Raw genomic sequence first — 16,650 nt, forward strand, 5'->3', positions numbered from 1 at the left:
GTGTATGGGGTGGTGGTGTGCGTGGCCATCTATGTTTCTTTTCCGTGTGCACGAATCATGAACAATATATTAATTTCTTATTTTGAATAATCTCATATAATATTAAAGTTAAAAACACTTCACGAATATTGTAGATGATTGAAACAAGGAGATAACATGTTATACAATACATTTACAGAACTATTGAAAATTGAGTAGTACATTAGATTGGTTATTTGATAATCAGTTTGCAACATAATATGAAAAATGGTTGATCACTGCACATGTTGCTTGTTGTTCTAGTGTTAAATGTATATAATGCAATATTGCATTTAACATTAATAATAATACGTATTTCCAAATTTCTATTGCTGCCGTTCCAGAGGTACACTGCTGCCCAGCTACTCTGGGATATTCTAAGGTACCAGTGCAGTAGTAAGCCGGTACCAATGTGTGTACTCTAGTGTACCCACAGATACTCTAGAGTGCATGGGCAGAAGTGTACCTTTGATGGCGATACAAATATTTACAAAGACAACAATACCTATACATGACAAAGATGAGCGGAATCCTTAGTTTCGTGATTCGCCCTTTTTAAGACTCAGTGATCTGTAAAACTCATCAAATACCTCCTTAGGCATTATCACTTTATTTCCAGGATTACTAGGATCTTCAACAGTCATATACGAAGAATATGAAGAATATGTTGAACTTCTGTCGGGTTCCGGACGTGCCACGTATGTAGAACATGTGGAGTTCTTATCTGGCTCCGGACGCGCTACATATGTAGAATATGCCGAGCTTCTATCAACTTCAGGACGCGTTTGTAATGATACATACATTGGTTCAGGACCATCTCCAGTTGTATAGGTAACACTCCTATTTTGTGGGAGTACATGGATTACTTCATTTGATGCCGTCATCGTTTGATATTTGCAGCACCAAATAATTGTGGTTGTCAAAAATATGAACATGAGGATTGACGTTCCTACCAGAGCGACAGCCCAGTAGAGGAGAGATATTTGATTATCATCAGGACATGACTTGTTGCACTGATTAGAAAGTAGCAGGTTTTGATTGTTATTGGTATCTTCCGGCTGCTTGTCTGGTCGAGGAGAAAGCGCATTATTTGTATTGGTGTAATCTTGTACCATTAATGTTATTGGTCCAATTGTACATGATCTCTCTCGTTCAGGAAATCCTGGACTTCTCATTGTACATACAAACATGACTCCGTCGTGCAATAGCTGCAATGTTAGCGTTGAGTCGAATGCAACTATATCGCTGTTTGTGATATTTCGTGTAGTTAAATATATTTCTGGTTTACTACAACTCCATGTTAATTCGACCAAAGGTTGTGTTCTTTCCGACGTGCATTTTAAAACCAAACTGTCTCCTACTTTTAAGGAGGCTGTGCTAGGGTTAGTCTGACAAAATGGATACATTGGAGCAGGAAACGTATAAATTGCTACTATTTGTGAATCTTGACCAATTTCTGTAATAATATCATTGACAGTTGCAACAACTTTACATGAATATTTACCTTCATCACCACTTTCAATATTTACCACAGTCAGAAACAGTACCAAAGATCCGTCAGAAAATGTCCTCTGCGCTACAAATGATCGCTGCCCAAGTGAAGATTGAATGTAGTGTTGATTTTCCACAAACGTTAACTGCTCTGTGCGACCACTAACACCGCGATAAAAATTAATATTATAATCTCCTTGCACGTCCCACACTTGACACTGTATTGCTAAAATTCCACCAATCTTTACTGGAAGTACTGGTTTTGTCAATTCAACTCTTGCTTGGAATGTTTCCGAAATTAAAGAAAGCATGAACATCACACATACTACACTGAAGTAACCACGCGACGCCATCTTGGCACAATATTACAATGTGTTTGACACTCCTTCAAATTGAACGATTCCAGGTAGCTGGTAGTAATATCACGATAATCACAAAGATATGGAAAAATTCACGAACAAAACAAAGACATCATGTACTTCTGCTGTATAATCCAAAAAGAAATATGTTTGTATCAACTGAAAAGACCGGCTTCATTTATTTTACCTTCCATTATGCATGTAGATATAGCAAATTCGTTGTCGTAGTGTTATAATAAATATATAATTACACTGCAAACCTAGAGTAATTATCATATTTCTCTGGTCAATGATCGCTTTTCTACATATAATTATCATAAATTATGTATTATGCGTTAACAAGTTTCACCTGATTCTGTCAATAGATGGCGTGCGTTAGCAGACCGTCAAAGTTCTCAAATTGTATTCTACTTGTTTCAGATGTTGTACAAAGGGTTAGTATGATTTCTTACCTCTTTTTTGCACTAGATCTCTGTTTATTATAAATACGTATAGGTTGTACAGTTTTGAAAGGGTATACACATAAGTACAAAACTTCTTTCGAAAATTAAAACAAAGATTTCAATTAATTCTTCACAAAATAACATATAATACACTACATTTACAAAGGTTAAAAATCGTGTGTACATTCGATTTATCGAGTCATATTCAGTTTACAACATGATATGATAACTGGCTGACTATTGCCCATCCCCTTCCCTTCAAACTGTTAAAAGTGAACACTTCTGTTAAACGTCAGTTTAGTGTTAAATGCATTATATAGCAATAAGCATTGACAATAACATTTAATTTAATTTATAACACGTACAAATATAAAAAAAGACACCAATTTGTCTATTATACTTCTTTTACCTGGTACATGGTTAAGGTTGGTCTGAACCCTGGAATTATGGAACTTTCGGGCCTCATAACTTCTAAATTATTTGTCTAAAGTATATAAAAGTATACATATTTAGAATGGCAAAGACTGGATAAGTTCATCTGTGAGGTCAAATTTGGGCCAAAATGGCACTTTTGGCCCCAAATCCTAAAAATAACGGTTTTTGGCCCACTTCTTTTTTGTGCACCGTAACAAAAAAATTCTTGGGCCAAAATTTAATTTTTATTAATTTTTAAAAACTAGATCAAAATATCTAGGACCCGTTTTTTCATTTTTTTGAATTTTTTGACCAATTTCACCAAAAATATTTGAAATTTGTGCCAAAATCGGGCTTTTTTATGATTTTTTTGAAAAATCAACATTTTTTGACCATTTTTGGCGCAAATTTCTCAAAGTTAGTCGAAATTCAAAAAATGAAAAAACGGGTCCTAGATATTTTGATCTAGTTTTTAACAATTAATAAGAAAAAACCGTTATTTTTGGGATTTTGGGCCAAAAGTGCCATATTGGCCCAAATTTGACCTCACAGATGAACTTATCAAGTCTTTGCCATTCTAAATATGTATACTTTTATATACTTTAGACCAACAACAAGTTATGAGGCCCGAAAGTTTCCATAATTCCAGGGTTCAGACCAACCTTTTAAGGCGAGCCGAATCCTTAGTTTCGTGATTCGCCCTTTTTAAGACTCAATGATCTGTAAAATTCATCAAATACCTCCTTAGGCATTATCACTTTATTCCCAGGATTACTAGGATCTTCAACAGTCATATATGAAGAATATGAAGAATATGTTGAACTTCTGTCGGGTTCCGGACGCGCCACGAATGTAGAATATGTCGAGCTTCTGTCGGGTTCTGGACGCACTACGTATGAGCTTTTGTCTGGTTCCTGACGCGACACATATGTAGAATATGTTGAGTTTCTGTCAACTTCAGCACACTTTTGCAGTGACACATACATTGGGTCAGTCCCATCTCCAGCAGTATAGGTAACAGTCCGTTGTACTGGTATTACTTCATTTGATATCGTGATCGTGTGATATTTATAGCACCAAATAATTGTGGTTGTCAGAAATATGAGCAGTAAAATTATTGTTCCTACCAGGGCGACAGCCCAGTAGAGAAGAGAGATTTGATTATCATCAGAACATGCCTCATTACATTGATTAGATAGTAAAGGGTTCTGATTGTTAATGGTATTTTTTGGCCGTTTGCCTGGTCGAGGCGAATGTACGATATTTGTATTAATTGAATCTTGTACAGGTAATGTTATTGGTCCAATTGTACATGATCTCTCCCGTTCCGGAAATCCTGGGCTTCTCATTGTACACACAAATACGACCCCATCGTGCGATGCTTGCAATATCGTAGTTAAGTCGAATGCAACTATATCGCTGTTTGTAATATTTTGAGTAGTGAAACGTATTTCGGGTTTACTACAACTCCATGTTAATTCAACCAAAGGGTATGTTCTTTCAGACGTGCATTTTAAAACCAATCTGTCTCCCACCTTTAAAGAAGCTGTGTTTGGGTTGTTCTGGCAAGATGGATACATTTGAGCAGGAAACGAATACATAGCTATCAATCTTGAATCTTGTCCTATCTCTGTGTTTATTTCATCGATCCAAGAATAAACCTTACAAGAATATTTACCTTCATCGCCGCTTTCAATATTTACCACAGTCAGAAACAGTACCAAAGATCCGTCAGAAAATGTCCTCTGTGCTACAAATGATCGCTGCCCAAGTGATGATTGAATGTAGTGTTGATTTTCCACAAACGTTAACTGCTCTGTGCGACCGCTAACAACACGGTAGAAATTAACAGTATACTCTGCCTGCATATCCCACACTTGACACTGTATTGCCAGAATACCACCTACAGTTACTGGATGTACTGGTGTTGTCAATTCAACCCTTGTTTGGAATGTTTCAGAAATTATAGGAAGAATGAAAATCACATATAACACACTACATATAACAGTCGACGCCATTTTGGTAGAAATTACAATGTGGCTGACACTCCCGCAATTAACGATTCAAACTAGCTGCTTGTAGTATTGCGATGGAAACAAAGAGATCCATTTATTCACATCGAAGCAAAGACTTCATGGCATAATGTAAAATATCCAAAATATCCAAAATATGCTGCGAAGGAAATACTGGTTTTTATTCACTGAAATGACCTGCTCTACTTTCTCCACCCAATATAAGTACGTTATAGCGAATTCGTTGTTGTGGTGCAAGTGTATAATAAATATCACATTGTATTGCCAACCTAGAGTAATTAACATATACAGCCTGTCTCAAAAAAAATTGTGCAAGTGAAAAGCGCCCTCTTTGGCAATTAGAAAATACGGTTGTGACATAATGCTTACATCAACGTCAAGGGCACAGACTTAGCTCTCACATACCGTTTGTTCTGTTCAATTTGCTCTTTTTAATCTCGAGATATGTTGAGTTAACAACGAAAGGGTAAAATCACAATTGTGCCACTTTTACTAGGGAATAGGGCTGGTACATGTAAATCAATGATAGCTGATGTTGATGCGTCTAATGCACTCCCCCTTCGCATTAGACGCATCAACACCAGCGCGCGTGCATTATTTTGTCTAATTTCATTAATTTGTCTAATTTCATGAACTTGTCAATTAGTTCATTAACCTATAAGTGTGCAATATGTGTTTGTCTTTTAACATGTCTTAAATGACAAATGAGAACAGTATACCATGGTAAAATCATTGACATGCAGATGTATTTAATTTTACAGCAGAATGTGAAATATTTATTTATCGTTTAATTTATCGTAAGTGGAAAAAAAACATTATACCTTTATCATGATAAAACATTAAAAACAATTATGTATTGTTGTGTAATTGATGCATTCTTTTGATTTCACGAAGGAACTCTTTGATAAACTTGATGCTATCATTGATTTATATGTGCAGCCCTCTTCCCTAGTAAAAGTGGCACAATTGTGATTTTACCCTTTCGTTGTTAAGTAAGCATATCTCAAGATTAAAACAAGCAAATTGAACAGACTAAACGGCATTTGAGAGCTAAGTCTATGCCTTTGACGTTGATGTAAGCATTATGTCACAACGGTATTTTCTAATTGTCACAGAGGGCGCTTTTCACTTGCACAATTTTTTTTGAGACAGGCTGTATGTCTGGTCAGCGACCGCTTTTTCTGCATCTAATTTACATATATTATGCTCATGTGATTTTCGAGTTTTTGTCAATAGATGGCGTGCATTAACAAGGCGTCAGAGTTGTACAAATGTATCAAAATATATTTAAAAATTTTCAGAAGTTGTAGAATTTTTTTCTATTCTATTCTATTCTATTCTATTCTATTCTATTCTATTCTATTCTATGTTTCATTGTATTCATTGAAATGACCTGCTGAAATTGTATTACAACTTTAACTTAATGCTGATATATTGTGCAACATTTCCAGTTATACATCAGTAATATGGATAAAATTTTAAAATGTGTAATTGATTCAATATATAAACACGTTTATATATCTTGTAAGATATTTGCTTATCGGATAATGCAGGACTGGAAATCGCACGTTGCCGGCCATTTTAGACTCCACCTTGAATTGGAAAGATACAAATGAAATAAATTGTGTGCATAGTTATTTTTGTTGATCAGAAACATTCATCATTAGATCATTTGTATATTGCTATAATGATCATTTGTATATTGCCTTAACAACAACTATTTGGCGGCCATTTTGGACGACATATTTAATTTAACTTGATCTGAATTTCTTACCCAAACTTTTACAGGGTGAGTAAAAAAAAGTGCAATAGACCAACGAATCGATATTTATGTAAGAACCAAGTTGAACTTTCCCATTATTGAAAGTGTCTATAAATACCACGCTCAATAGTTACCATCTGTGAAAAAATGAAGTGACTCGCTTCTACCGTTTAATTTTTATGAGTCCTTTTGCTGCGATACCCAATTTCATTAGTTGTCCACGAGGTACAGTGTATTTTGAATGGGAGCACACAATGCACGATAAATGCACCAGCTCTGAAACTGACTTTAACTTAAATAAGGTTGATTTTTGAGTTATTTTTATTTCTTTTTTCTGTTCAAGCAAACTTTCTACCATTACTTTATGTCCTTCATACCTCACTCGACTCCAACTAGAGTTTTTTTAATCCCAATATGTCCAACTTACTGGATGTTTTGTAATTCACTCCACTCCAATTTGCGCGCTTTTCATTTCGACATTTGAAAAACCCGCCTACAAATTTATATGATTTTGATAGAGAATAAACATCTTTAAAATAAAGGGAAAATGAAAATAACAACAAATAATGTTTCTTCTCCTTAAACAAGACCAAGGGCAATAAAACTTTGGGTGCTCCATTTTATTTCAATGCCAATGAGGTTAAGAAATTTGCAGTTGTTCCAAATCTATCTTACACAGAGTGTGCTGACATTCAAATTTTAGGTGTCTCTTGGACAAACATTAAAATTGGGTATCGCTATAAAATGTGTCATAAAAAGAAAACGGTAAATGCTACTTCCTTGATATTTTCACACAAGATCACTAATGGATATATTATTTATAAAATGTTTTAAAACCTAAAAGATTCAACTCGGTTCTTTAATAAAAATGGATTCTTTTCTCTATTGCACTTTTTTTGACTCACCTTGTATCTGAAGGTATATAGAATGAGTATGAAAATCCATAATAAGTCATGTACACGAACTCACCAGAGACTAGAGTATTACATTATAAAACCGGTCACAATTGAACAGTACTTTAGATTTGTCGCTTATCTCAAATTCAGTTTACAACATGACAATGATAATATAATAGCTGATCTTTGCAAATCTCTAGATACTTCTAAACGCACATTTCGTTATAAATGTATTATTATTACCAACATGAAATAACATTTAGCATTAATGATAAAATATTATACAAATATACAAAGCCAACAATTTTATAAGTATACTTTTGTACCTGGTGCATGTTTAAGGTGAGCCAAATCCTTAGTTTCATGATTCGCCCTTTTTAAGACTCAATGATCTGTAAAACTCATCAAATACCTCCTTAGGCATTATCACTTTATTCCCAGGATTACTAGGATCTTCAACAGTCATATACGACGAATATGAAGAATATGTTGAACTTCTGTCGGGTTCCGAACGCGCCACAAATGTAGAACATGTTGAGTTCTTATCTGCTTCCGGACGCGCTACATATGTAGAATATGTCGAGTTTCTCTCAACTTCAGGACGCGTTTGCAATGATACATACATTGGTTCAGGACCATCTCCAGTTGTATAGGTAACACTCCTATTTTGTGGGAGTACATGTATTACTTCATTTGATGCCGTCATCGTTTGATATTTGCAGCACCAAATAATTGTGGTTGTCAAAAATATGAACATAAGGATTGACGTTCCTACCAGAGCGACAGCCCAGTAGAGGAGAGATATTTGATTATCACCAGGACATGATTCGCTGCATTGATTAGATAGTAGCAGATTCTGATTCTTGATGGTATCTTCCGGCCGTTTGCCTGGTCGAGGCGAATGTACAATATTTGTATTAGTGGAATCTTGTATCGTTAATTGTATTGGTCCAATTGTACATGATCTCTCCCGTTCAGGAAATCCTGGGCTTTTCATTGTACACACAAACACGACCCCATCGATCGATTCTTGCAATATTAGAGTTAAGTCAAATGCAACTATATCGCTATTTGTAATATTTCGAGTAGTAAATTGTATTTCGGTTTTACTACAACTCCATGTTAATTCAACCAAAGGGTGTGTTCTTTCAGAGGTGCATTTCAAAACCAATCTGTCTCCCACTTTCAAGGAAGCTGTCTTTAGGTTATTCTCACAAGATGGATACACTTGAGCAGGAAACGAATAAATGTTTATTTTTCTTGAATCTTGCCCTATTTCAGTATTTATATTATTGATCCACGAATAAACCCGACATGAATACGTACCGTAATCACTGCGGTCAACATTTACTACAGTCAAAAACAATACTAAAGATCCGTCAGAAAACGTCCTTTCCGCTACAAATGATCGCTGACCAAGCGACGATTGAATATAATGTTGGTTGTCCCCAAATGTTAACTGCTCTGTGCGACCGCTAACAACACGGTAGAAATTAACAGTATACTCTCCTTGCATTTCCCACACTTGGCACTGTATTGCTAAAATACCACCTACAGTTACTGGAAGTACTGGCGTTGTCAATTCGACTCTTGTTTGAAATGTTTTTGAAATTAGAGGAATCAAGAAAATCACATATAAAACACTGGAGAAAACATACGACGCCATCTTTGCACACAACTATAATGTGGGTGACACTACTCCCGTTAGTACCAATCCAAGGTAGCTGGTAGTAATATCACGATGATCACAAATTCACGAACAAAACAAAGACATTATGGCTTTTGACGGTATAATCCAAAATAAGCTGCGAAGAAATCGGGTTCTATCCACTGAAAAGATCTGTTTTATTTTTCCCCTTCCAATATACATTAAATATAGCGAAGTCGTTGTAGTTGTGTGAGTGTTAAAATAAACTAGAATAATAATTATTCTAGGTTAGCATATTTGTCTGGTCAGTGACTGCGTTTTCTGCATATAATTTACATATATTATGTTGATGGGATAACGAGTCTAATGCAAATCTGTCAATAGATGGCGTACTTTCAGAATTATATTATATTCCAGACGATATTTATCTTAGTTTTTTTAACTTTTAACTTAAAGTTTTTTTCCTTGAAACATTTCTAGTATACTTAAACTATTATGATGAATGTGAAATATCATTGACATACACATAATGAGATCGCTAATGTTGCTCACATTCATATCTTACCTCTTGTCAGAGTTTCCAATCCAAGTAAATATTATAAGAGCTATCTCAAGTGTACAGAGCCTTATCTTTTTGGAATTATATCAAAAGTTAATAATTATTCTCTATTGTGTTCCGATATTACCTTATAATTATTATGGATACACATATTTATTTGCTTACAATGTTTTACACTTGACCATATTGACACAGTATACAAGAGTATTACATGCTTATACCTATTAATGACAAATAAATGGTACTACTCATAATTTTGTGTTAGCAAATTCCAGAGCATAACAATATTAATATTCTCATTTTCATTTAATGAAATAATTTAGTGTCCAAAATATCTTGCAGATTGCGTTTACGTAATAGAAATCCTTGATCAATGTTCAATAATATGATTTCCAGTTATCCTAAATGTAAGTCGAAGTAGAATGCATAATATGTTGGATAATAAGCGCTAGACTTGGATTGAAAATATTAATTCACGAAAGGAAAACCATAGAACATTGTTAAAACACACACACACACACACCCCACCCCACACACCCCAACCCATACACCCCACACCATACACGCTTTTGATTGTGCAATAAATGTAAGATATTAGTTAAGTGGCGAATGTATTATAAATTGGGACAGTAATATCATTTAGCATTGGTAATACGACGTATAATAATAATATACTTGGTGAAGGTGAGCTTAATCCTTAGTTTTGTGATTCGCCCTTTTAAGACTCAATGACCTGTAAAACTCATCAAATACCTCCTTAGGCATTATCACTTTGTTTCCAGGATTACTAGGATCTTCAACAGTCATATATGATGAATATGAAGAATATGTTGAACTTCTGTCGGGTTCCTGGCGCACTACGTATGAGCTTTTGTCTTGTTGTTCCGGACGCGACACGTATGTTGAATATGCCGAGCTTCTGTCAACTTCAGCACACTTTTGAAGTGACACATACATTGGGTCAGCCCCATCTCCAGTGGTATATGTAACAGTCCTTTGTGCGGGTATTACTTCATTTGATATCGTGATCGTGTAATATTTGTAACACCAAATAATTGTTGTTGTCAGAAATATGAGCATTAAGATTGCTGTTCCTACCAAGGCGACAGCCCAGTAGAGAAGAGAGATTTGGTTATCAGCAGAACATGATTCGTTACATTGATTAGATAGTAACTGGTTCTGATTATTGTTAGTATCTTCCGGCCGTTTGCCTGGTTGAGGTGAATGTACAATATTTGTATTAATGGAATCTTGTAGCGTTAATTTTATTGGTCCAATTGTACATGATCTCTCTCGTTCAGGAAATCCTGGGCTTCTCATTGTACACACAAATACGACCCCATCATGCCATGCTTGCAATATCGTAGTTAAGTCGAATGCAACAATATCGCTGTTTGTAATATTTCGAGTAGTGAAACGTATTTCGGGTTTATTACAACTCCATGTTAATTCAACCAAAGGGTGTGTTCTTTCAGACGTGCATTTCAAAATCAATCTGTCTCCCACTTTTAAAGAAGCTGTTCTTTGGTTATTCTGACAAGATGGATACATTTGAGCAGGAAACGTATACATTTTTATTGTTTGTGAATCTTGCCCAATCTCTGTAATAATGTCATTAATCCTTGCAAAAACCCTACATGAATATTTACCTTCATCACTGCTTTCAATGTTTACCACAGTCAAGAACAGTACTAAAGATCCGTCAGAAAATGTCCGTTTTGCTACAAATGATCGCTGCCCAAGCGAAGATGGACTGTAATGTTGGTTTCCCCCAAATGTTAACTGCTCTGTTCGGCCGAGAGCAACACGGTAAAAATTAACAGTAGAATCTTCCTGTACTTTCCATACTTGGCACTGAATCGCTAGAATTCCACCAATTGTGACTTGATGTACCGGTGTTGTCAATTCTACTCTTGTTTCGGCTGTGTTTGAAATAAGAGGGAGTAAGAAAATCACACATAGTCCGCTGCTGAATATACGAGACGCCATCTTGGGTAAAATCACATACGATCGCCACACCATTGAAATAATGGTTTGGGCAACCTGGATAACGTCCCAAACACGATCACTGACTAAGAGATTGCATTTGCCAACAAGACAAAGAAAACATTGGGTTTTCCAACATAATATACGGCAATCTTTGATCAAGTATAACTATTTTGACAACTCGAACGACCAACCTTCTTGTTTAATTTCCCAACGCATACAGTATTACTGTTTCAAGCATATTGCGATTAATATAATTGACAACCTAGAATATTTATCATAACATTCTGGTCAACGACCGCTTTTTTGCATATAATTTACATAAATTATGCTTGTTAATGACCTTAACTCCACTTTGTCAATAGATGGCGTGCGCCATGCAGTTGGATCGTACAATGTGCGTTGATTTAATGTATTAGGACTACAAAAAATAAAATTTCCATATTGGACTTGATGTTATATTTGAGCAAATTCCCCGTATTTTAATTAAATTTGATTTATAATGCACTATATGACGTGATCATATATCTTCTCAAGACAGCACTACTTTTAATTTCCCTAATTTATGAAAATGAAATGTTCTCAACAAGCAAGAAGTTTTTAATATTATAATCACATATATTTATTGTACGTTAGAACATGGCGGCTTTAAATACAATATTAAACACTGCAAAAACGACAACATGAAAAGTGTTTATATTTTTGCGCTTTTGCGCTTAAAAGAAATTACATAATAATAATTATATAATTAAGAACATCGTCAGGGATTAGCTACATCCGAAAATCTAAAATATATAATCCTTTTTTGCATGTTTGTAAGAATGTAGGTAAGCTAAAATATACTGTAGGTAATAATCACGAAAGCGACCTAAAATTTAATAAAACATGACATTATGACAATTGTAAATTGTCTTTAATGCTTTCAATTAATATTGTGATAAATTCAGAGAAAATATGGATACTTGATTATTTCAATATCCACAGATGTATGAAAGTTATTTCTTTCTCTCATTTCTCAAGCAGCCAACGTTTATATTGTGTTTTACTTCAAAGACATGTCTACGAAGTATGTGAAAATATCATCCAGTTCTCCGTACGGAGCAAACACCATTTGAACGTAGGTGGAGGATCCAGTTTTTTTTCAAGTTTCAAGACAAATGCAAATCTATTGGTCATTACGGGAAGAACATCCTACAATTACTAAAATTATTAAAATCTAACGCTATATACGTTTGTTATACATGAACGTTATTTATCACATACACCGATTTAATGTTATAGGTTTTATCCGACAATAATACATAAGTTAATATCAATACCGTAGTTCACGTCTGTTCACTTTAAGTATAAATAACATGTCACGGTCTTGAATCATGCTTTTTAAGACTTAATGACGAGTAGAATTCATCGAAAATTTCCTTTGGCATAACTACTTTATTTCCAGGATTACCGGGATCTTCGACTGTCATATATGAAGAATATGTTGAGCTTCTGTCTGGACCAACACGTGACATATACGTAGAATATGTTGAATTTCTGTCGGGATCAGGGCGACTCTGTAATGACACATACACTGGCTCTGTCACATCTCCACTCGTATAGGTAACACTCCGTTGTGCAGTAATACTTGCCCGATATATGTTGTGATATTTGTAACACCAAATTATGGTTGTTGTTAAAAATATGAACATCAAGATAGTAGTCCCCACCATCGCAACAGACCAGTATAGAAGAGCAAACTGATCGACATGTGGACATGAATTGTTACAGTTTTCTCCTGTTAACGGGCTTTCATTTTGTATGACTTGTCCCTTTACAGTTCTTATGTCAGTTTTGGGAGACTTATCCAAATTGGTTCTTATTGAGCTTTGTATATTCAACGGCCCGATTGTACACGATCTCTGTCGTCCTGGAAATTCTGTACTAGTCATTGTACATTGAAATATAGCTCCGTGGTGTATTGGCTCTGCTGTAAATATCATTGTAGAAGATACCGTATCAATGTTCGTGATTGTACGATTATGCAAGTATATGTTGTGCTTATTGACACAGTTCCACTTTAATTGTACGGAAGGAGAACCCTTTTCGGATATGCAAGTGAATGTCAATCTTTCACCATTATTGACTGTTACCACATCAGGTTCGCTTGTACATGTTGGATATATTTCATTTGGAAAAGAAGATATTGTCACTACTCTTGAGTCTCGTGCAATATCTACAAAATTACCTTTGTTCCAGGAATACACTTTACATAAATATTCACCTTGGTCACTATGCGATACATCCACTAACGTAAGAAATAACACAAAAGATCCGTCAGAAAATGATCTTGTGGCCATAAAGGATCGGCTTCCGAGTGAAGACTGAATATATTGCTGATTTTCTACGAATGTTAATTGTTCCGTGTGTTCATTCAATACACGAAAGAAATTCGCGGTATATGTTCCTTGCATTTTCCATACCTGGCACTGGATTGCTAAAACACCACCGTTGATTACTGGTTGCACAGGAATCGTAACCTCTACTCTTGTTTCTGCTGCTTCCGAGCACAAAGGAAACGAAGAAATTATACAGAGAATTCCAATCACTGCATACGCCGCCATGTTGAAAAAAGAGTATTGTCACATAAATTAAGATCTTCCAAAAAGCTGATTCATTCGGCCAATTTTAAATATTGAATCGTGTTATTAAGAATTCATATTAAAATCGTGGTTGCGTGGTTGATGAAATATAAAATCCAACCATCAGGAAGGTTCGGTGGGTTCCCTCGCAATTTACTCTCTGAGGTCCGTGTTGTATATGGTAGCACTATTGTGTGAATAATGACATCATGATACAGTTGAATTATATATATTTAGCCTAGCTTAATTATCATATTAAAGTGTCTGATCAACAACCCGTTTACTGCATAAATTACATAAATTATGCATATTAGTAATTAGTATTTATTACTTTTAACCGGTAGGTGGCGTGTGGTACATACACGAGGTTAACGCTTCGTGAATTATATAATAACATTAATTCAAAGTACTCAATTTTGTTTATTAAAACCAAACCGATTTTAAACACACTGAACGTGTCAATTTTAAACTGTATTATTTCAACACTGTCGTTTCTGTTTACATAGAACGAATGATAAAAAATCAACCGTACTTCTTTGAATTAAAAGAAAATGTCATCATAGAGTTTGTTTTCAAGAACACAAAAAATATAAGAATACAGCTAAATAGTTTGATAAATCAAAATATCATATTATACGATCACAATTATACAAAAGCTGATGTTTAATAATAATATAAAAACAATTTACACAATGTATTTTACTTAAACATCAGGTTCTTTGTCGCAAGATTGCTAAATAAGTCATAAGCTGTAATTTACAGTTTAATTGTACTGTTTTGACATGTTTTTTTTATTGTAGAACTAAAGGTGGAGGAAATATTATTCAGTTCAGTGGTATACCTTATCTTAATAATTCGTACGAGTTAGGTGTGCTTAGCCTTGAAGTACTCTCTTCCCCCATTTTCCTGTGACATTTGTTTTATTATATAAGCATAATCTTTATAATCGAAATTCGTGTTTTATGCATGCTGTATGATTACCATATGGTATGTTTTTCTCTCAAATTAATCGCTGTTTATTGCTTTCAAAATTATTGAAAATATTTTATTCATGAAATACACAAAATAAAAATAGATATTAAACCAATGTTGTTTTCAACGACAGCGCAAGAAGACTACGTAGATAATTAGATATGCACGCACATGCGCGTTATCATTTTAATACGCTATCAAATGCTAATAGAACTGTCAGTCGTTTCCATATTACTGAATTTTCTTTTTCTTTTTAATTTTAGAAAACCAACGCACGTATTAAAATCATTATATTAAAAATTGTGTAATAAAATTGTGGAAGTTGATGTTCATATCCAACAACAATTATTCCTTAACATTTAAAGACATTTTAACAATATCTTAATAATTATGAACATAATAACTACAAAGAAAGGTCATTATTTCGCTTATTAATTCGCGATATTTACTGACTCGATACTCCTGTGACATAAAATGTTTGTTTTCATTACAGAATGTCAAGAGCAAGTTAAAATATTACATCTTTAATAATAAAGAGCATTTTATTTAGTACTAAGTCGGTTGACGATAAGCATTAGTCATCTTTGCAACACAGACTACGAGATAATGATGCGTCATTAGCCGTGTGTTGATTTCTTTGTTCCGTATAGAGAAAATACACAAGGTAGATGACTCGCTCCTCTGCATGCATAATTAATTTCTCCGGTCAATCATATGCGTACTATGTTTAGCATATTGATTATAATGATGTACTGTTAGCCTTGTGAGGTACCGTGGTGAAATATGCGTTTAAGGTGGTTGGGATGCACAGGGTTTAGTACTCGCAACTTCCCATATTAATTACCATTCCAGTCACTTAAAACATTGTGTCAATTCGTTGTGTTGTTATAAATTTAAATGATGATAACTTTGTGAAATCTGACTATACAAATGTGATATAAAACATATTCAACTGCTTTGTATTATTTAAGTATTATAACAAAGCGAAAAACAGAGAATATGAACTGCTTTGTATTTTTAAGTACAAAGCGAAAGACAGAGAATATGATAAATTATGTTTTCTTGTCATAAATGCGATATGTTTAATAAACGGAATAGAAAGAAAATTGCAATCAATGAATAAATTTTATTAGAGCATTATAAAAAATTGCACATACTTTTCATTTACTAATGGAATTTGATACTTTGTGTCAATATAAAATATTATAATCACGAGGTATGTTAAGCTTCGTTTTTTTTTGTTGTTGTAATATTTGAACTATACATTTATTTCTATTATTGTGAGCATGAATGTGATACACAAATACTTAAACAGAAAATATCTAATAGTGACCTGCGAGGCTGCCGTACAGTGCTATAATCACGCAGATCATGCAGTTTTTAAGAAATACACCAAATACATGTATCGCACAGATGTAACGACATAAACTAAATAATTATAGATATGA

The 16,650-nt window shown here is 34.3% G+C and overlaps 1 protein-coding gene across 1 annotated transcript; it reads right to left on the reverse strand.

Moving 5' to 3' along the window:
- Positions 1 to 12,822: 12,822 nt before the first annotated feature.
- LOC140142092 (uncharacterized) lies at positions 12,823 to 14,396 on the reverse strand. Its single transcript, XM_072164050.1, has one exon. It carries the CDS (start codon positions 14,210 to 14,212, stop codon positions 12,968 to 12,970), a length of 1,245 nt encoding a protein of 414 aa, XP_072020151.1. The 5' UTR covers positions 14,213 to 14,396; the 3' UTR covers positions 12,823 to 12,967.
- Positions 14,397 to 16,650: the final 2,254 nt, after the last annotated feature.

This window comes from Amphiura filiformis, chromosome 20 (genome assembly GCF_039555335.1).
Source record: "Amphiura filiformis chromosome 20, Afil_fr2py, whole genome shotgun sequence".
NCBI lineage: Eukaryota > Metazoa > Echinodermata > Ophiuroidea > Amphilepidida > Amphiuridae > Amphiura > Amphiura filiformis.